General features: G+C 43.6%; 1 protein-coding gene across 1 annotated transcript in view; it reads left to right on the top strand.

The window, feature by feature from the left end:
* Nucleotides 1-23,753, top strand: part of LOC139411904 (glutamate receptor ionotropic, delta-2-like) — a 275,808-nt gene that overhangs the window by 248,373 nt on the left and 3,682 nt on the right. Inside the window, exon 13 of the mRNA XM_071158656.1 lies at nt 16,274-16,514. Coding sequence (XP_071014757.1) covers nt 16,274-16,514 — 241 coding nt within the window. The remainder of the gene's footprint in view (nt 1-16,273; nt 16,515-23,753) is intronic.

The raw sequence follows: 23,753 nt of genomic DNA, 5'->3' as shown, positions 1-23,753 counted from the left end.
GAGGGAAGAAGGTGTGCGTAATGATGGTGGCAGTAGTGCGTAATGCCTGGGGGCAGGCGTGACAGTCCCGACAGCAGAGTCCCAACAGCAGTCCCAACACCTTACCACTGCTACACCTGGCTATCAGTGGAGCCTTGTCTGGCAGCGAAACCGTTCATTCAGCCTTATTTTCTGCCTTTTTAAAAAACATTATTGATATGGCTGACTTGCTTAAACAAATGTGGTTTCTAATGACAATTGAGGTGTACAAACTATGGCATAAGGGGACGATAAGCGGATGAGAGGCAATCCGTAATTTCGATTAAGACATTAATGAGCGAGCTAGGACATGTGTTTGTTCAGCACTTTTGAAATGTACAGTGACAGAATTTAGAACATGGGCGGTTCTTGCAGTGTTCTCCCTGTACACCAAGTCAGAACCGTAGGATAAATAAAGGGGGCATATAAGCAGACAATGACAGCTCTTACAATATTATATTATTACATTTCTCTAAAACAGGTTATAGGCTACAGAACAGTAGGCAAAATTATGAGGGGAAAATAGACCAAATTACTAGGGTGAAGCACATGGGCTACGAACAGCTTACCACACAACATACACTGTACTACACAACAAGTCAGATTTCGCAGTTCCAAGTTTACAGTTGTTTTGAGTGCGGTACAAATCATGCTTCACTGACAGCATGGCCAATGTTGAATGTTTATCATTTTCAATTTAGAAAAGAGACCCTTAATCCCAGACTTGGGACTACACAGCCACTCCACTGAATAGCAGGCTAGTGATTTCTTTGCAATGCTTGCAGTTAGTCACTGATTCCTTCCAAACCACTCATTGTTGAATTTGTTGTGTAATGTTTCTGTCCAATGGCCGATGAGCACCGATACGTTTTATCTATAATTTATCTTCATATGACAAGGATTAAAAAGGATTTGCCAGTAGATTGTTGACTTAATTCAGGATGATGACTGCTAGCTAAGATTTTGAAAGTAATCTTAGCTAGCAGTCCAATCAAAGCAACTATATATATAACATTATTTGACATAATTCTATCTGTGGCCAATGACCTTGAGCGTTCTTGGATGGGTACTTCTAATGTAACTCTATGGCAGCATCCAAGAGGCTTGAATTTTTGAGTTCAACCCTTAGACTTGGTTGTGACGTAGTGTCCCCATGAGTGACATAAGACTGAGCCAATCACAGCGCAATTAGAGAATATTACCAACCCCTACCGCTCCGTATTTTCCTGCCCCACCTGCCCTGAATGATGGGTTGCCACTGCATTAAACCTAACCAGTATGTTTAAAATGGCCTTTCTCCTAATGTTCCTTGTTTTTTTACACACACACACACACACACACACACACACACGCAGTTTTGAGAAAGATCTAGGCAGATCGGATTTTGTCAACTGCTGTATGGCGTTTTAGTGAAATGTCACCTTCTGTCATTCATTCAGCGGACTGGAGTTTGTTCCAGTCCATTTGTGAAAGGACTTTTGTGGAAGGACATAAAATGTGGTGATGGGATTATAGGTGGTTGTTAGATTGACAAAGTACACTAAGACAAAATGCCAAATCCCTTCTCTATTAGACATTTCCTTTGAGATTACTGACAAAGGCATGTAGTAAAACTCAATCATTCTGACATGCTCAAGTGTCCCACTCACCTTTAATGCTGTGCAGCTGCACTGAGAATGACATTTGGCTACATTTGTTTTAATTTCTAGACACACCTAAGAGAGGAACTTGCATGCCATCATGTGGCGGTTGCTAGCTTCATTTGTATTTAGAATGAAAACATGTGTGTGTTGTTTATATATGCGTGTGTGTGTGTGCGCATCTGCCTGTTTTTGTGTATGTGTGTGTTTGTTTGTGCATGCGTGCTTCTGCATGCTCCTGTGTGTGAGTGTGTGTGTGCGTGTGGTATATTTGTGTGTGTGTGTGTGTGTGTGTGTGTGTGTGTGTGCGTGCGTGCGTGCCCTGTTGTATTCGTGTGTGCCAGCGTGTGAGTCAGTGTTCATTCCATTTAGACCACTTTATCTATTGATGCACAAAACTGCTGAATATTTGTGGTTATGAAAGTAAACAAGGTATTAATTGACTGTCCTATTTAATTCCCTGTCATTATTTCCGGGACAGCTCCTGGGGAGCACTTCCCAAACTCATTTTCATAAAACAGTGTTCCCTATGGTTCCTGCAACAATGCAAGGTAAATTACTGAGACAGAATTGTTGAGGAAAACATGTTTTTATCTGGACTTCAAGTCAATGAAGCACAAAGCTGAAATTATGGAGACATTGTATTTGTCTCCCGGTAGTGGGCAATGCAATGTTTCACTCTTTATGGAGTTCCCCACTATCATCACAAATAAAAGTATCTCCATGCGTTGCCTCATTCGAAGCGCAAGGAGATTTATTTTGCTGTTCACTCTGTGGCAGAGGAGAAGTCCATTTGAAGTTTTGCTGTGTGTGGGGATCATGTGGGGCTTGGAAATGGCATCAGTATTCATTATCAAACTGTGTCAACATTTTCCCCCAACTATTGGTATTTCAAAGCGTGGAATGGGATAGCTTGGGGTAGACATTGCTTTTGAATGAAAACAAGGGCGTCTCCAAGGCTTTCGTTGGCCTTCTCAATCAGAACCTCATGTCCTGGAAAGAAAACAGAGGCTCCGTAATCAAATATCTCCAAGCAATCGGTCGAAAGACAAATAGTCAGTGATTCATGTCTAATTGGAGAGGGAACCTGTGGATTTTAGAAGTCCACTGGTTTTTGGAGAGGGAACCTGTGGATTTTGAAGTGCACTGCGTATTGCTTCTGTCTCCTGTGTACTCACAGTGTTCCGAGTTTGCAATTCCCTGAGGATTATTAAGAGAAATGTGTGCGTGTGTGTGTGTCAAGGACAGTTTGCCTTTGATAGAGTATTGCCATTCCATACCTCATTCCAAATGACTTGTTGTTTTCCTTGGTAGATTCAAACAACCACGGAAACAGTTCCAAGACAGCCATCCTGTTCTTTTTACTGGAGAGTGTGAGTCACCAGGCCACTGCACTGTGATGTGCATATATAATCTGCTGGACTGATAAGGATGTGTGTTACCCAGACTGGTAAGGGTGTGTGTTACCCAGACTGGTAAGGGTGTGTGGTACCCAGACTGGTAAGGATGTGTGGTACCCAGACTGGTAAGGATGTGTGGTACCCAGACTGGTAAGGATGTGTGGTACCCAGACTGGTAAGGATGTGTGGTACCCAGACTGGTAAGGATGTGTGGTACCCAGACTGGTAAGGATGTGTGGTACCCAGACTGGTAATGACGTAGTGTAGACAGAGTAGTAATGATGTAGTGTAGACAGAGTGGTAATGACATAGTGTAGACAGAGTGGTAATGTCATAGTGTAGACAGAGTGGTAATGACATAGTGTAGACAGAGTGGTAATGACAGTGTAGACAGAGTGGTAATGACATAGTGTAGACAAAGTGGTAATGACAGTGTAGACAAAGTGGTAATGACAGTGTAGACAGAGTGGTAATGACATAGTGTAGACAGAGTGGTAATGACATAGTGTAGACAGAGTGGTAATGACATAGTGTAGACAGAGTGGTAATGACATAGTGTAGACAGAGTGATAATGACATAGTGTAGACAGAGTGATAATGACATAGTGTAGACAGAGTGATAATGACATAGTGTAGACAGAGTGGTAATGACATAGTGTAGACAGCGTGGTAATGACATAGTGTAGACAGAGTGGTAATGACATAGTGTAGACAGAGTGGTAATGACATAGTGTAGACAGAGTGGTAATGCTTCTGTTTTCAGGGGTTAGATCAGAATTACTGATTTCAGGTGAGAACCCCTCAGAGCCTTGTTCTTTCTGGTGAACAGCACACACACACAAACACACACACACACACACACACAGTCTTGTACAGCTAACCTTGTGGGGACACACAATTCAGTCTCATTCAAAATCCTATTTTCCCTAAACCTAACCCTAACTCTAACCTGTACTCTTACCTTAACCTTAAACCAAAAACCTAATCTTAAAGTGACACCCCATCCCGGATCCGGGCGCGTAATCATCGACTTACACTAATTAGCATAACGCAACGGACATAAATATTACTAGAAAATATTCCTATATAATATATTGAGACACAGCTTAGCCTTTTGTTAATCACCCTGTCATCTCAGATTTTCAAAATATGCTTTACAGCCAAAGCAAGACAAGTATTTGTGGAAGTTTATCGATAGCCTAGCATAGCATTATGTCCAGCTAGCAGCAGGTAACTTGGTCACGAAAATCAGAAAAGCAATCAAATTAAATAGTTTACCTTTGATGAGCTTTGGATGTTTTCACTCACGAGACTCCCAGTTAGATAGCCAATGTTCCATTTTTCCAAAAATATTATTTTTGTAGGCGAAATAGCTCCGTTTGTTCTTCACGTTTGGCTGAGAAATCGACCGGAAATTGCGGTCACGACAACGCCGAAAAATATTCCAAATTAGCTCTATAATATCGACAGAAACATGGCAAACGTTGTTTATAATCAATCCTCAAGGTGTTTTTCAAATATCTATTCGATAATATATCCACCGGGACAATTGGTTTTTCAGTAGGACCGATTGTAAAAATGGCTACCACTGTATTTTACACGAGAATCACTCTGAGAGCCATCAGGTGACCACTTACACAATGTAGCCGCTTACGGGTATTCTTCAACATGAAGGCGTAAAACTACGTCACAATGCTGTAGACACCTTGGGGAATACGTAGAAAAAGTAATCTGGTTGATAGCCCATTTACTGCTCAATAGGGACGCATTGGAACGCAGAGCTTTCAAAACACGAGGCATTTCCGGATTGGATTGTTCTCAGGCTTTCGCCTGCAATATCAGTTCTGTTATCCTCACAGACAATATTTTTACAGTTTTGGAAACCTTAGAGTGTTTTTTTATCCTAAGCTGTCAATGATATGCATATTCTAGCTTCTTGTCCTGACAAAATATCCCATTTACTTTGAGAACGTTATTTTTCCAAAAATGAAAATACTGCCCCCTAGTCACAAGAGGTTAAACCAAAAACCTTAACCCTAAGGTTGGGCGGCAGGGTAGCCTAGTGGTTAGAGCGTTGGACTAGCTCCTAACCTTAATCCTAACACTAATTCTAACCTTAACCGTAGCTCCTAACCCGTACTCTAATTCTAACCGTAACCCTAAACCCCTAGAAACAGTTTTTGACTTTATGGCGACTAACAAAATACCGCCAGTTGGTCAAATGTTTGTTTGTTTACTAATATTGTGAATAGTTAAACACGTTCACACACACAGACACACAAACACACAGACACAGACAGACACACAAACACGCACACACACACAGACACACAAACACACACACACACACACACAGACACACAAACACACACACACAGACACACAAACACACACAAACAGACGTTCACACACAGACGTGCACACACGCACACACACACACACTCAGGGGCTGTAGGAGACACATGACAGCTGTAGATTCATATGCCTTCGTCTCTAATGTCTTTAGTGCTTACGCAGTACTGTGGAACGGTGCAGCAAGCCATGGCTCATAATGGCCTTTCATTTTTCATTGTTGTTCTTGTTGTGGCGGCGACGACGGCGTCCTCCTTGGTGCTATCATTTGGCTTGTTTGTCACAGGATGAATAAACTGTTTACTCCAACCAGACTGTAGAGTTTTAAAGCACAGTCTGGCTCTATTAGTAAAGTGCTGTGTAGCAGGATACACTGAAGTAGAATCAGTGGTTAAGGAAAGCATAAGGCCTCCACTCTAGTGGCACCTAGTACAATGCAGGCATCAACCACATTCATTACATTGCCTAGGGAATGCTTGGCCAGGAAACTCTTACTTTAATTGTTTAAGAATTCTAGAATCGGTGTGGGTGGAACGCTCCCAAAGTAGATGTGTTATTGATCCCTAGTGATGGTATTCCGCCACCAGTGGCACAGTGACAGCTTTCTTCTTAGAACTTGAGGGCCCGTGTCCTGTGTTCCAACCATGGCCTCGGGGGTTGCTTTTCTGGTTTGTGGAAATGACTCCATTTTGAAGTGAGGCTCTACTGTGGCCACGGCAAAAAAGGGGTTGACACCTGGCTTAAAGTTCATTTCCCATCATCTGGAACAGTGACAAAGCTGTCACTTAAAGTCCAATGCATCAAGATGAGAAAATATCCCGCCCTGAAACTGTCATTAAAGCTCATAAGTGGGACTTAATGACTGAGTGGTTGACGCTTCTGCTATCAGAGATTTTCCTCAGTAGTTTTCTTTTTTCCAGTACATGGCTCGCGCCACTGACAAGACACATTTGCAAGTATAATTAAGATGACTTTTATGTTATGGACTCCCAAGTGGCACAGCGGTCTAAGGCACTGCATCTCAGTGCTAGAGGCATCAGTACAGACACCGGTTCGATTCCAGGCTGTATCATAAATACAGTCAATAAGAGACAAGGAAGACAGTCAGTACGAGACAATAAATATGTTTGAGAGACAATAAAGACAGTCAACAAGACACAATTAAGAGACAATAAAGACAGTCATTGAGAGACAGTCAACAAGACACAATAAAGATAGTCATTGAGAGACAGTCAACAAGACACAATAAAGACAGTCAACAAGACACAATAAAGACAGTGAATTATAGTAGGAAAAAGTCAGTCCATGTGTGGTCTATAATGATTCTGTTCACTATTGGCTACAGTATCAACTATACTGCCTGCTGGACCAACTAGTGATTGTCATTCAGAAGCCTTATTTCCACTGGGATAAAAGATTGTTTGGGTCTATTATTTTTGTGCCCGGTAACACCCTGGTGCACGGTAACACCCTGGTGCCCGGTAACACCCTGGTGCCCTGTAACACCCTGGTGCCCTGTAACACCCTGGTGCCCAGTAACATTCTGGTGCCCTGTAACACCCTGGTGCCCTGTAACACCCTGGTGCCCAGTAACATTCTGGTGCACGGTAACACCCTGGTGCACGGTAACATTCTGGTGCCCTGTAACATCGCCCCTTAGGGACATAGAACAAACTCCTGGTCTAGAGGATGTCTGGGGTGTGGAGTCCATGAGTATGTAATGAAGCAATTTGCCTGTGAATATGACACTAGACCCCGGATTTATAAATGTGTGTGTGTGTGTGTGTGTGTGTGTTTGTGTGTACTAATACGTGTACATGAACATGTACGTGAGTGCTACATGTGCGGGTACACATACAACATTGTGTGTGTGTGTGTGTGTGTGTGTGTGTGTGTGTGTGTGTGTGTGTGTGTGTGTGTGTGTGTGTGTGTGTGTGTGTTTTATGTGCTGTTGTGTTCAACTGAAATGTAGCATCTCTAAATTAGTCGTTTTGTCTGGCACTCAGACATTATTATTTGTTTGCATCAAACAGGATTTTTTTTAAAGATTTGATTCCTTTTTTTCCCCTTATTTTTTTCTTGTCCTCCCTTTAGTCTTATGAAGTAGGGTAGTTTGTCTGCCACTGTCAGAGCCATCTAATAACATGTGATTATTTCTGCTGCGGTCGGTTGCCACGGCAACAGCTCCAGCAGTCCTCACTAATGGCCATGCAGAGCCCTGGAGGCAGATATGCTGGCTAGTAAAGACATACAGACTGAACTGGCTGACTGGGGGAGCAACAAACACATTTACATCCCACCACCCCCAACAATAGACTGCATACAGTACATGCTGTGACATTAGATTATTTTCCTGGAACAGGTGATGTATGAGAGCTTTTTCCCTAATAACACGGAACTCCTTGGCAAGGCCTTGATGTCATGAAGTGTGTGTGTGTGTGTGTGTGTGTGTGTTTGTGTTGTCACCAGAGGGCATGAGTGAGAATGATTAGGCCATTACAATGGGTTATGGACCAGAGCTAGGTGACTGTTCAGAGTTATATACTGTATGGGTTATGGACCAAAGCTAGGTGACTATTCAGAGTTATCTGTGGGTTATGGACCAGAGCTAGTTGACTATACAGAGTTATATACTGTATGGGTTATGGACCAGAGCTAGGTGACTATTCAGAGTTATCTGTGGGTTATGGACCAGAGCTAGGTGACTATTCAGAGTTATATACTGTATGGGTTATGGACCAAAGCTAGGTGACTATTCAGAGTTATCTGTGGGTTATGGACCAGAGCTAGTTGACTATACAGAGTTATATACTGTATGGGTTATGGACCAGAGCTAGGTGACTATTCACAGTTATCTGTGGGTTACGGACCAGAGCTAGGTGACTATTCAGAGTTATCTGTGGGTTATGGACCAGAGCTAGGTGACTATTCAGAGTTATATACTGTATGGGTTATGGACCAGAGCTAGGTGACTGTTCAGAGTTATATACTGTATGGGTTATGGACCAAAGCTAGGTGACTATTCAGAGTTATCTGTGGGTTATGGACCAGAGCTAGTTGACTATACAGAGTTATATACTGTATGGGTTATGGACCAGAGCTAGGTGACTATTCAGAGTTATCTGTGGGTTATGGACCAGAGCTAGGTGACTATTCAGAGTTATATACTGTATGGGTTATGGACCAGAGCTAGGTGACTATTCAGAGTTATATACTGTATGGGTTATGGACCAGAGCTAGGTGACTATTCAGAGTTATCTGTGGGTTATGGGCCAGAGCTAGGTGACTATTCAGAGTTATATACTGTATGGGTTATGGACCAGAGCTAGGTGACTATTCAGAGTTATATACTGTATGGGTTATGGACCAGAGCTAGGTGACTATTCAGAGTTATCTGTGGGTTATGGGCCAGAGCTAGTTGACTATACAGAGTTATATACTGTATGGGTTATGGACCAGAGCTAGGTGACTATTCAGAGTTATCTGTGGGTTATGGACCAGAGCTAGGTGACTATTCAGAGTTATATACTGTATGGGTTATGGACCAGAGCTAGGTGACTATTCAGAGTTACCTGTGGGTTATGGACCAGAGCTAGGTGACTATTCAGAGTTATATACTGTATGGGTTATGGACCAGAGCTAGGTGACTATTCACAGTTATCTGTGGGTTATGGACCAGAGCTAGGTGACTATTCAGAGTTATCTGTGGGTTATGGACCAGAGCTAGGTGACTATTCAGAGTTATATACTGTATGGGTTATGGACCAGAGCTAGGTGACTATTCAGAGTTATCTGTGGGTTATGGACCAGAGCTAGGTGACTATTCACAGTTATCTGTGGGTTATGGACCAGAGCTAGGTGACTATTCACAGTTATCTCTGGGTTATGGACCAGAGCTAGGTGACTATTCACAGTTATCTGTGGGTTATGGACCAGAGCTAGGTGACTATACAGAGTTATATACTGTATGGGTTATGGACCAGATCTAGGTGACTATACAGAGTTATATACTGTATGGGTTATGGGCCAGAGCTAGGTGACTATTCACAGTTATCTGTGCCTTTAAAAAAATGTATATCCTTGAGCTGTTTTGTGTTGGACCCCAGGAAGATTAGCTGCTGCTTTTGCAACAGCTAATGGGGATCCTAATGAAATAACAACAAATATATGGCTCAGGTCATGGAGAACCTGAAAGAGGAAAACACCAACCTACTGCACTCACACATGCACACAAACACACACACAGTCCCTGACCCAGTCCCTGACCCAGTTCCTGGTCCAGACCCAGTTCCTGACCCAAAGCATTGAGAGTGGCAATGCTTTAACTATTACAGTATGTACCGGCTCAGACAAGCCATCCTATCCTTGGAGGTGACATTTCTATAGCCCCAGTTGGAGCTCATCTGTTGGGTGATAACACCTGTCATCACTGCACAGGGCCCGGGGGACTGTAGGCCCTTCGTCCCTTCATCCCTCCATCCTTCCATTCCTCTGTCCCTCGATCCTTCAATCTCTCCATCCTCCATCTCTCCATCCCTCCATCCTTCCATTCCTCTGTCCCTCGATCCTTCAATCTCTCCATCCTCCATCTCTCCATCCCTCCATCCTTCCTTCCTTCCATTCCTCTGTCCCTCGATCCTTCAATCTCTCCATCCCTCCACCTCTCCATCCCTAGGTCCTTCAATTCCTCTGTCCCTCCATCCTCCATCTCTCCATCCCTCCACCTCTCCATTCCTCTGTCCCTCCACCTCTCCATCCCTCCACCCCTCCACCTCTCCATCCCTCCACCTCTCCACCTCTCCACCCCTCCGCCTCTCCCTCGATCCTTCAATCTCTTCATCCTCCATCTCTCCATCCCTCCATCCTTCAATCTCTCCATTCTCCATCTCTCCATTCCTCTGTCCCTCGATCCTTCAATCTCTCCATCTCTCCATCTCTCCACCTCTCCATGCCTAGGTCCTTCAATTCCTCTGTCCCTCGATCCTTCAATCTCTCCATCCTCCATCCCTCCACCTCTCCACCCCTCCACCTCTCCATTCCTCTGTCCCTCCACCTCTCCATTCCTCTGTCCCTCCACCTCTCCATCCCTCCACCCCTCCACCTCTCCATCCCTACACCTCTCCATCCCTCCACCTGTCCATCCCTCCATCCCTCAGTCCTTCCATTCCTGTCCCTCCATCTTGCCATCCTTCCATCCCTCCACCCCTCCATCCCTCCACCTCTCCATCCCTCAGTCCTTCCATTCCTCTGTCCCTGCACCTCTCCATCCCTCCACCCCTCCACCCCTCCATCCCTACACCTCTCCAGCTCTCCATCCCTCAGTCCTTCCATTCCTCTGTCCTTCCATTCCTCTGTCCTTCCATTCCTCTGTCCCTCCATCCTCCATCCCTCCACCTCTCCATTCCTCTGTCCTTCCATTCATCTGTCCTTCCATTCCTCTGTCCTTCCATTCCTCTGTCCCTCCATCCTCCATCCCTCCACCTCTCCATCCCTCAGTCCTTCCATTCCTCTGTCCCTCCACCTCTCCATCCCTCCACCCCTCCATCCCTCCACCTCTCCACCTCTCCATCCCTCAGTCCTTCCATTCCTCTGTCCTTCCATTCCTCTGTCCTTCCACCTCTCCATCCCTCCACCTCTCCATCCCTCCACCTCTCCACCTCTCCATCCCTCCACCTCTCCATCCCTCAGTCCTTCCATTCCTCTGTCCCTCCATCTTGCCATCCTTCCATCCCTCCATCGTGGTTGTTAATAAATTCAAGGCTCATTGGTCTCAATGAGCAGAGACCCTTCAGAGTTATAATTCATTAAGAACACATGGTGTTCATTTGTTTGAGCAGCAGCTGTTCAGATTGTCAAGGTCATAAAGGTTGTCAGGCGCCCTTATATACCGTTCACCATCAATGATCTTCTGTCCCACGGCTGCTGTTGCTAGCCTCTCGACACAGACGGTGATCAGTAGACACTATTGGCTATTAAAGTGAGAATACAAAATGGTGGATTTGTAAAGTCGGGCCTGTACCCAGGCTTCGTAATCGCTCTCCTTTTCCAAATGATTAGTTATCACAGGCCCAACAGCATCAAATGGATTTTTATTTCAGAAGAAGAACTGAGGGAAGGAAAAAGGCACATGGAGACAGTATAATTGGGGTGTGGAGGGGGAGGAGGAGGGGACTCCTCTTTTGTATTGCCTGTGTTGACTCATGGTAGCTCAAATGAAACACAAATTGTGTCAGAAGAAGAAAAAAGACCGACTGTTTGGACGTCACTGTGCTGTGAGTAGACTAGACTGGCTTTGAATGCATAGAAGACTGAGCTCAGTCGTAGCTGTGATTAGATAAATTATCTGTAATGTGAAAGGGACCATGTCTTACTCCGTGTTTGCTATATGAGTAACTTGATGTGATATCTGTTCTTGATCAAAATATTGCAATACAAGGAGCAACATTTCCACAGCAATAAAACATGCTGAATTTTTTGGGGACAAAATTATCATATTACTCACGACACTTGCAGCAGGATTAGTCTCCAAATCTCTCTTTCCAATATCCATGAATAGGCAGGAATAATATAAGCTTATCCTATTGCTGTAAAGTATTACTAGCTCTTGTCCAGGGCATTAGTGCACAACATATCCATTGGCGGAACGTGCACTAACGCCCTGGACCAGAGCTAGAAAACCACAATCATCATGCCACCTAGGAGGCTCAGCAGCATATCCCCTGGCTGGTGAAAGTAGAGGGTTTCTCTAATGGGCATGTCAATGGTAAACATTTGATCTTACACATAAAGGGGTGAGACTAGGCAGAGCACTGAGATTACAATTAAGTGCATGAGGGTAGTGATAAACGACTATGCTTTCAGGGCAGCTGTGTTAGTGATAAACGACTATGCTTTCAGGGCAGCTGTGTTAGTGATAAACAACTATGCTTTCAGGGCAGCTGTGTTAGTGATAAACGACTATGCTTTCAGGGCAGCTGTGTTAGTGATAAACGACTATGCTTTCAGGGCAGCTGTGTTAGTGATAAACGACTATGCTTTCAGGGCAGCTGTGTTAGTGATAAACGACTATGCTTTCAGGGCAGCTGTGTTAGTGATAAACGACTATGCTTTCAGGGCAGCTGTGTTACAGTGATAAACGACTATGCTTTCAGGGCAGCTGTGTTAGTGATAAATGACTATGCTTTCAGGGCAGCTGTGTTACAGTGATAAACGACTATGCTTTCAGGGCAGCTGTGTTAGTGATAAACGACTATGCTTTCAGGGCAGCTGTGTTAGTGATAAACGACTATGCTTTCAGGGCAGCTGTGTTAGTGATAAACGACTATGCTTTCAGGGCAGCTGTGTTACAGTGATAAACGACTATGCTTTCAGGGCAGCTGTGTTAGTGATAAACGACTATGCTTTCAGGGCAGCTGTGTTACAGTGATAAACGACTATGCTTTCAGGGCAGCTGTGTTAGTGATAAACGACTATTCTTTTGGTGATGAGTTTTGGCCACAATCTCAAGTCTTTTATTTACTCCAAAGTATAGTCACTTTTTCAGGTTTTTTTTATTAGCTATAAAAATGTATTCCTCGTGTGTGTGTGTGTGTGTGTGTGTGTGTGTGTGTGTGTGTGTGTGTGTGTGTGTGTGTGTGTGTGTGTGTGTGTGTGTGTGTGTGTGTGTGTGTGTGTGTTATTGGAGGTTGGAGTAAAAATCAAAACTGTAAGGTAAATATAAAAGACAAAGTTTTCTGAAATGTTGACAAACAAACGCCTTGAAAAATATCAACACTTGGATGACTTCCTGCATGTTGATAGCTGAGGAATCTCCCTCATTCCATTCCATCAGATTGAGTGCAATAACTCCTTTCGTTGTATCCTTTTCGGGCTTGTCTTTGTTGGAGGCACAACAACTACAGTATCAATCATCGAGCTCAAATCTCCATCGAGACTGACTCTGATGAGTCATCATCACATTTCTTCCAACGTTGTCTCTGTTTCTGATTGGTTGTTTCACCCACATGATTTCCTATTTTTGATTCCATCTGAGCCAACTTTGAGTGATCTGTTATACGTGGTTTATCTGAATTAGATACCTTAGTCTCCAAACAGTGATCCCGGATCAGACATTAGTCTCCCAACAGTGATCCCAGATTAGACCTTATTCTCCCAACAGTGAGCCCAGATCAGATATTAGTCTCCCAACAGTGATCCCGGATCAGACATTAGTCTCCCAACAGTGATCCCAGATCAGACATTAGTCTCCCAACAGTGATTCCAGATCAGACCTTAGTCTCCCAACAGTGATCTCAGATCAGACCTTAGTCTCCCAACAGTGATCCCAGATCAGACATTAGTCTCCCAACAGTGATCCCAGAGCAGACCTTACATTTCTTCTATACGCAACTCTCTCTCACAGGCTTTATTCCGTCCTTGTAGCCCATCTGGCCATGTGTGCCATCTCTTCTAGTTCTAAGAGAGGATAAAATAATGTCTATAATAGAAAATACACTACCGTTCAAAAGTTTGGGGTCACTTCGAAATGTCCTTGTTTTTGAAGGAAAAGCACAAAATAACATCAAATTGATCAGGAATATAGTGTAGACATTGTTAATGTGGTAAATAACTATTGTAGCTGGAAACAGCTGATTTTTTATGGAATATCTACATAGGCGTACAGAAGCCCATTATCAGCAACCATCACTCCTGTGTTCCAATGACACGTTGTGTTAGCTAATCCAAGTTTATAATTTTAAAAGGCAACTGATCATTAGAAAATGCTTTTGCAATTATGTTAGCACGAGTTTCAGAAGAAAGGTCCTTGTTTCTGGCCATTTTGAGCCTGTAATCGAACCTACAAATGCTGATGCTCCAGATACTCAGCTATTCTAAAGAAGGCCTGTTTTATTGCTTCTTTAATCAGAACAACAGTTTTCAGCTGTGCTAACATAATTGCAAAAGGATTTTCTAATGATCAATTAGCTTTTTAAAATTATAAACTTGGATTAGCTAACACAACGTGTCATTGGAACACAGTAGTGATGGTTGCAGATAATGGGCTTCTGTACGCCTATGTAGATATTCCATAAAAAATCAGCTGTTTCCAGCTACAATAGTAATTTACAACATTAACAATGTCTACACTGTATTTCTGATCCATTTGATGTCTTTACCTTTATTTAACTAGGCAAGTCAGTTAAGAACAAATTCTTATTTTCAATGGTGGCCTAACTGCCATGTTCAGGGGCAGAATGACAGATTTTTACCTTGTCAGCTCAGGGATTTGATCTTGCAAACCTTCGGGTTACAAGTCCAATGCTCTAACAACTAGGCTACCTGCCGCCCCTATTATTTTAATTTACAAAAAATGTGCTTTTATTTAAAAAAACAAGGACATTTCTAAATGACCCCAAACTTTTGAACGGTAGTGTATATGTTATTGAAATAAAAGGTGCTCCTCTGTGACATTATTCATTTGCCAATTATGTAAACTACCGTTTCAATACATTTGCATTTTAGATAGGGAGCATTTTTACATGCTGTACTTAGTAGGGACACAGTCAAAGATAAGCATTGTCATTCAAATCACTTGTGTGCCTGTGTGTGTGGGTACGTGTGTGTGTGTGTGTGTGCATGCAGTTAATTTTGTTTCCTGCAATACCTCAAATCAAACCTCTGAAATACAACACCGTAAATCAGGGTTGTCAAACTCATTCCACAGAGAGCCGAGTGTCTGCATGTTTTTGTTTGTTTTTTTCTCCTTTCAATTAAGACCTGGACAACCAGGTGAGTTCCTTACTAATGAGTGACCTTAATTCATCAATCAGGTACAAGGGATGAGTAAAAACCTGTGATAGATGAGTTTAACACGTGATGTAAGTGACAGAGGCCACCAGTTAACCTTTACTATTTAATAGCGGATGTGATAAATCATTTCCTTTATCTGGACAGCATAATATAATTACAGCAAAGTACTTACACTCTGCTACAAAACATGTTCATATTTCTTAGAATTACTTTGACAGGCTAATACAACTGTCACTCTGTGGCACCGTTATCTGGCCAATATCGCCCTCTAGTGTTGGAGGACCATTCACACAACTGCAGAGAATCAGGGTTGGATCTCAATTGTATTTTTTTTATTCCTCATGTCCTCTCCTCGCATAGTTTTTTTCCCCCCTCGGACCTCTTCTAATGCGTTTAGAGAAGGATGCAAGGAATCAAGGAAACGTAATTAAGATTCAACCGTCAGATCATCATGGAATGTGAAGGACACGAATCATGCTCAGTGGATTCCTTTGAATAGAAACAACCATCTTTTAGTTTAGCCGTATATATACAGTGCCTAGTGAAATGTCCATCAATGACTCCCAACTAAATTTACTGAGCTTGAGCAATTTTGACAAAAACATTGGATATACGTTGCTCTAAGAGTTGGTAGAAGCTTCTTCAAAATGACTCACAGATGTAATGGCTGCCAAATGTGCTTCCACCAAGATTGAACTCTAGGGTTTGAAGATATATGCAATCGAGACATCATCTTTTTTCATCTTTTTTATTCATGTTTTATTAACTTGGAACATTTTCTATAATTTATCTTTCACTTTGAAAATGTTGAGTAAGTTGTGGAGATCAGTCATTTATTTCCTTTTGAGATTTAACACAGTGAAATCTGAAGACTGTGCAAGGGGTGTGCAGAATTTCACTAGCGGCTGTATATGGCTCTGAGTCTAAGCTACTTACTCCAACCTGAAGAAAATGTGATGCGGTCAACTCTGAATGTGATTTCCTGTTCCTGTATATACCTACAGACAAAACCAAAGATCTGTCCTCAATTAGTGTGTGTGCGCGTGTGTGCGTCCGTGTGTGGGTGTATGTCAGGATCCTGGAGCTGCAGCAGAACGGGGACATGGACATCCTGAAACTGAAGTGGTGGCCCCGGGACAGCCCATGTGACCTGTACTCAGCGGTGCACACCAAACACCGCGGCAGTGCCCTGGACATCCACAGCTTCGCCGGCGTGTTCTGCGTGCTAGCGGCCGGAGTGGTGCTCTCCTGTGTCATTGCCATGGTGGAGACCTGGTGGACTAGGAGGAAGGGCTCACGAGTCCCCTCCAAGGAGGTGAGGAGCTGGGGGAGGCCGGGTGGTTGTGTTGTGTGGGCTCGGTCTGGAGGTCTGGGTAACACTTGACTTGAACCCTCTGTTTTACGGCTGTGGCTGTATGTCGTGTCTACTGTACATGGTGTCAGCGTCATGATGTCACAGATGTTTGTACATAGTCAGGAGAGCTGTCGTTTACCTTTTTAAACTGTCAGTCAAGTGGTCTGTCCCTTGCTGTGGTGTCCAAGTTATCCACGGCCGGCTGAATGGACAGCTAATAAACAAATGTCTCATTTGGTGTTTGATTAAAATGTCATACAAAGTGAAACTCTGGCACACTCCAGTGTTTTTCCCTCTTTGCCACTGGAACTACATAAGGTGTGAGAACAAACCACTTCAATTTAACTGACATATGTTGCTGGGACTGCACATGACATAGGACACATCCCAAATGACACCCTATACTCTATATAGTGCACTACTTATGACCAGGGCACATACGGTGGGTGTCCTGGTCAAAATTAGTGCACTATATAGGGAATAGGGTGTCATTTGGGCCGCAAACAAACTGTAGTATATGATGTGAGTGGGTTTGGGTGAAGTGTCACCGGTTTCAAGTGTATTTGTAAAATGAATATGAGGAAATGGACCTCACACAAGCTATACTGAAATAGAAGGACTAGAATAGGTCAGGGCTAACAAACAGGCACGTTTTGTTTTTCCTCAAGGCCCTCAAATAATGATCATTCTGCTCAGAAATCCCGATTTCGACAGATCCACTAGGCTAAAGACGGACCAGCCCATATGACGTTGGCCTGAACTGCCTTTTGGGCAGTCTGATTCTGGACAGAGAAATCAGTGCAGACTCTCAGAAAACATCTGATGTGTAAGCTACACCATAGAGTCAGATACGAAGGCCTATCAGCTTAAAACAGTACTTTACCCAATGTTAATGGCCTCTATTCAATTCAGATGTCCTTGAACATTTGACTGCTCACACAGGGTACAGCGATGCATAGCACATCCATCTCTCTCTCTCTCTGTCATATATCTTATTCCACTTGTGCCCCTAATGAGCAGGTAGGCATAGCCAAGGTGTTTTAATCACTTCTAGACCCGAGCAAAGTGGTTCTGGAAATGAATGGCCCAGCGTTTGGATGACTGTGAAATCCTACACAGCAAAGCGGATATGAAATGTACTAACGAGCTAAGTGTAATGCAATTATGGAAAATAAATATTATCAATGCCCAGTTTAGTGTTAATTAGTCATGTATTAGTTACAATCACAAATGAAATCATGCCATGGAGTGGCACTGAATTAGGATAATGTTATAGCAAATGCATTTTGTAAATATAGCTGCGAGCGGCAATGAACAGGGTTCACAGATTGACAGAAAGGACACCAGATCAGTTGGATAACGAAGCAAGCCCTCTATTATGTAGGAACTATCTTTCTTTATGTGCAATCAGTGAAAGCATTACCATGTTGATTTAAATCTCACTTGCTGCCATCCACATTAGCATAACAAAATACTTCGATACACTCTCACAGCTGTAACACGCAGACTGTGAAAGCGGCAGAAAACCACTTTTCACTACGTTCAGACCACATCATAGGGAAACAATATGTGATTATACAGATATACTAATCACAATATTTCACATTATTCGTCTGCATAATTTAAATCTAACATTAATTTGCATGAGAAAAAGTCCACTTGGTCAATAGTTATTGCTCTAGTATCCTGGTGCCAATGACATCTATAGTGCCACCAACTGGTCTGGTGAAGTCATCTAAGGTTGAAGTGACTTTATATTCAAACAGCTTCTAAGGACATACTGTATACATAAGCTTCACATACCACGTGTAGTTTCGCTATGTCCGTTGGTTCAGTTCTGGTAGCCAGTTGTTGTTTGGTCCTGGTGGAATCCTCTAATCCACAGCAGTCTAGTTTACGCCAAAGCTAGCGTCGTCAATTAGCATTTCGCTAGCTAAGTTGAGTTGTTTTACAAGAAAAGGAGATGATTAAACCCTGCAGCATGCTAGTGTAACGGATGTGAAATGGCTAGCTTAGTTAGCGGTGCGCGCTAAATAGCGTTTCAATCAGTGACGTCACTTGCTCTGAGACCTTGAAGTAGTTGTTCCCCTTGCTCTGCAAGGGCCGCGGCTTTTGTGAAGCGATGGGTAACGATGCTTCGTGGGTGTCAGTTGTTGATGTGTGCAGAAGGTCCCTGGTTCGCACCCGGGTATGGGCGAGGGGACGGTCTAAAATTATACTGTTACACTAGCAAGCCCTCCTCTGTGACTATGTTAATGAGGTACGTTAGATTTGTCTTTTCATTTTAAGTTAAAAGTCAATGAAGTTGACTTGTTACTACTGGTTTCAGATCCGAGGTGAGCGAAACTGTCCGCTATGTTGTGTGTTTTGGTAAGGACTCACGGAATGACGTCACGCACCCAAGAAGCCTCAACCAATCACCCGATGAATATTAATGACCGTGTCCGCTGTGAAACCCTAATAAAGGAAAGTCATTCTGAGAGTGGGGATCAGTTTACTACTAAGATAATAGTTTTACTCCACTGAAATATCGATTTTTAATTTCCCATGTTGAGAGTAATTTATGAAATCCATTACGTTGCAGCAGTGTGCTACTGGTCAGAATTTACCCTAAAAGGTTAGTTAATGTTATCTGATTAAAGCAATTTGACAAGTATGAAAAGGTATTAGTTGTGGGTTAGTCATGCAGAGATCCCTCTCAACCCCCCTATCAAGCCACAACCAACCATACACCACCCCCTTCCACCTCCTCTCCTCTCCTCTCCTCTCCTCTCCTCTCCTCTCCTCTCCTCTCCTCTCCTCTCCTCTCCTCTCCTCTCCTCTCCTCTCCTCTCCTCTCCTCTCCCTCCTCTCCTCTCCTCTCCTCTCCTCTCCTCTCCTCTCCTCTCCCTTCTCCTCTCCTCTCCTCTCCCCTCTCCTCTCCTCTCCCTTCTCCTCTCCTCTCCTCCCCCCTCCACACTCCTTCCCTCCCCCTCTCAGCTGGTGTCTTGTGTTCTGACTGGGTCCCGACATCAGAGCCTTGCCCCAGGAAGCAGCGTGCTCAACAAAATGCCCTTTTCATCTCTTCAGCTTGACAATAAGGAAGGCTTTTGATCAGGGCAGCTCTGTTCCCCATCATAGCACTCGTCCCAGCCCTCTACCCTCTACTTACGACCCCATGCACTCACAGCAGCTTTGTGTCAGATTGACCAGTGAGCCTATCTGCCCGTGGTCCTGGACAAAGAAGCCCAGCGTGCACCCTGCCATCTTTATTAACTTTCAATACAGCGACCCTGATTGACTGGTATGTCTGTGACTGGGGTTCAAGGTCTTTGCAATGGAGAACATTGAGAATTCAATGTGATTATCCAATCACTTCATTTAGCACTCAAATAGTCCTATCAGAATTGACACTGTAAAAAAAATATTTATATATATATATTTGCATGCCTTTGATTTTAAAGAATCAATTGAGTTTAAAGCTGGAAGTTCGTTGTGATCTATTTCGAGCCCTCTGATTTGGACTGATTTGGCATATAATTCACATAGAACTGTATATTGAGTGCTGCATTAAACGTCTTGAAAGATACCATCAATGGAATCCAAGGGTTCTAGCAGTGGCCTACTGCTGCCCTGGTCCACGTAGTAGTGACCTCTACACTTCACCCTGCCTGTGGCCCATGTTGATGCTGGTGACAGTCGGCGGGGTGTTGGTGGTGAGGTCACATCCTGCTGGGCCCAGTGCAGTGTGTCAAAGTGACCCAGTGTGTCTGTAGGGAGGAGGATATGTCTAGGAGCCATCGGTGTCCTCAATATACTGCACTACTACCTTTTCCTTATTAGGATTGGTTGTTCCCTCCCCTCCTTAATATAGTTTGTGTCCTAAATGGCACCCTATGTCATGTATAGTGCACTACTTTTGACCAGGACTTGAACCCATAGTGCTCTGGTCAAAAGTAGTGCACTATGTAAGGAATAGGGTGCCATTTTGGACGTGGACATAGTATACATGCTCCCTTGCTCTCTCTCATACAGACAAAAAAAACATATTATGTAGTATCATGATATCAATCACGTTCGGCTTGTCGCAATTAAGCTAGTGTTCATCTTCAAGGGAAAATACTCCAACCCTCTTCTCAAGATATATCCAATGCAATTCAAATGATCTTTGTCCCCTTTAATGCCTATTATGCATAATGACTCAATGATTTACAATTCATCTTTTCCTTTATGTTTCACAATCAGAGAAATTAGTCACTTAAATATCCAATAATAATGATAATCATAATAATGTATTATTACGCTCTATGGGAACAAAACATACACACACACACACACACACACACACACACCATCCTACATGTTTAATTTACACCTGTCCTCTTTCACACACACGGTCCACACAGCTCCCACTGAGCTTCAACCCAAAGCCACGTTAGCTGCCTGGGGGCAGGTTGTGTTTGTGCCTCTGTCCTCCTCCTGGTACATACTGCACATCCTGATATTCTAGAGGTCTGTCCCTGTTGAGGCCTCTGCTTCTATGTGATCACTGTCAGTGTTTCTGTGTTGCATATCTGTGTTGTGTTGTGTGTTGTGTTGTTTGATGTGATGTGTTGTGCTTTGTAATGATTAACACTGTGACGAGCTCTCCATGTGATGAATAGAGTTCAGTAGAGTTAGTCCTCTACTACTGGTCACGGATTTCAGTCTCACTCCAATGAGGATTAACTGAACTCTACCCAAGCAAAAATAGGATTTGGGTATTGGGGGGGGGGGTCTCTTAAATGAAAGCCTTTCAATGCTTCAATGTTGCATGATTAGTTTCCAACCCAATCAGATTTACAGATGCATTTGGACATATCCAGCAGATATGTCCAAATGTTCGTGCGTTAGGAAAGTATTCAGACCCCTTGACTTTTTCCACATTTTGTAACATTACAGCCTTATTCTGAAACTGGTTCCATTTAAATTGAATACAAAATTATCCTAATCAACATGCACACAATACCCCATAATGACAAAATGAAAACAGGTTTTTAGACATTTTGAAAATAAAAACAGAAATATTTATTTACCTAAGTATTCAGACCCTTTGCTATGACACTAGAATTTGAGCTCAGGTATATCCTGTTTCCATTGATCATCCTAGAGATGTTTCTACAACTGGATTGGAGTCCACCTGTGGTATATTCAATTGATTGGACATGATTTGGAAAGGCCCACATCTGTCTATATGAGGTCCCACAGTTGACAGTGCATGTAAGAGCAAAAATCAAGCCATGAGGTCAAAGGAATTGTCCATAGAGCTCCGAGACAGGATTGTGTCGAGGCACAGATCTGGGGAAGGGTACCCAAACATTTCTGCAGCATTGAAGGTCCCCAAGAACACAGTGGCCTGCGTCATTATTAAATGGAAGAAGTTTGGAATCACCTAGACTCTTCCTAGAACTGGCCGCCCGGCCAAACTGAGAAGGGAGAAGGGCCTTGGTCATGGAGGTGACCAAGAACCCGATGGTCACTCTGAAAGAGCTCCAGAGTTCCTCTGTGGAGATGGGAGAATCAGAAGGACAACCGTCTCTGCAGCACTCCACCAATCAGGCCTTTATGGTAGAGCGACCAGATGGAAGCCACTCCTCAGTAAAAGGCACATGACAACCTGCTTAGAATTTGTCAAAAGGTACCTAAAGCCTCTCAGACCATGAGAAACAATATTCCCTGGTCTAATGAAACCAAGATCGAATTATTTGGCCTGAATGCCAAGCTTCATGTCTGGAGGAAACCTGGCACCATCTCTACAGTGAAGCAGGGTGGTGGCAGCATCATGCTGTGGGGATGTTTTTCAGCTGCAGGGACTGGGAGACTAGTCAGGATTGAGGGAAAGATGAATGGAGCAAAGTACAGAGAGATCCTTAATGAAAACCTGCTCCTGAGCACTCAGGACCTCAGACTGGGGCAAAGGTTCACCTTCCAACAGGACAACAACCCTAATCACACAGCCAAGACAACGCAGGAGTGGGTTCGGGACAAGTCTTTGAATGTCCTTGAGTGGCCCAGCCAGAGCCCAGACTTGAACCCAATCAAACATCTCTGGAGAGACCTGAAAATAGCTGTGCTGCGATGCTCCCCATCCAACCTGACAGAGCTTGAGAGGATCTGCAGAGAAGAATGGGAGAAACTCCCCAAATACAAGCTTGTCGCGTCATACCAAAGAAGACTAGGGGCTGTAATCGCTGCCAAAGTACTGAGTAAAGGCTCTGAATACTTATGTAAAGTGATAATTCTTTTTTTTTTTTATTGTATAAATTTGCAATTTGTTTTTGCTTTGCCATTATTGGGTATTGTGTGTAGATTGATGAACAAAAATTCATACATTTTAGAATAACGTAACAAAATGTGGCAAAAATCAAGGGGTCTGAATACTTTCCGAATGCACTGTACGATTGTTCACATCAATGTTGGGATTAGGTTCCTTGCTCATAGACACAACCGTATTAATGTACCACAGATGTTGATGTCACTTGGGGACATTTGGGTGGTGGGTGGTAACTATGTCTGGCTTTTACGGGAGTGTGGCTATAGGGGGACACTACACATAATGGACACTACACACAATGGACGGCCACTTTGTTGACGATGCTGAGCACAAGATGTTTGATCATGTTTGATTTACTGTCCCTGATGGCTGAAAGCTTTCATTCCCTTGTTGTTTTGTTTTGTAGATAAGTACACTGTGTTGAGGGTAAAGCGGGCGAGGGAGAGCAATACAAAATGCCATTTTTACATCTCACCCTTCCAGGTATATCTTCGAAGGCTCCTCCTCGAACATACAATACCCCACTGAGTGTGTGTGTGTGCTGACTGTGCTGTTTTTTCTACTCATCCTGGCCTCCAAAAAAATCCCTCCTTCACCCTCCCATCTGCATCATCTTCTGTATGTCTGTCCGTCTGTCTGTCTGTCTGTCTTGTCTGTCCCTCTCTCTCTCTCTGACCTACGCACAAACACACACACACACACACACACACACACACACACACACACACACACACACACACAGACACAGGCCGATGGCACTTCCGCCAGGCAACCTGAACCATGCCCCCACCAACATGACACCCCCAACGACATCCCCCTCACCACTCTCAGGACCGCCCCCTCTACCCATTACGCCCAGTCACCCGCATGCTGTGACATTCCACGTGCCTTGATCGTCCAACACACAT

This window comes from Oncorhynchus clarkii, chromosome 6, assembly GCF_045791955.1.
Source record: "Oncorhynchus clarkii lewisi isolate Uvic-CL-2024 chromosome 6, UVic_Ocla_1.0, whole genome shotgun sequence".
Lineage (NCBI taxonomy): Eukaryota > Metazoa > Chordata > Actinopteri > Salmoniformes > Salmonidae > Oncorhynchus > Oncorhynchus clarkii.
Note: the sequence above shows the minus strand (reverse complement) of the source record. Positions and strands in the feature narration are given on the sequence as shown.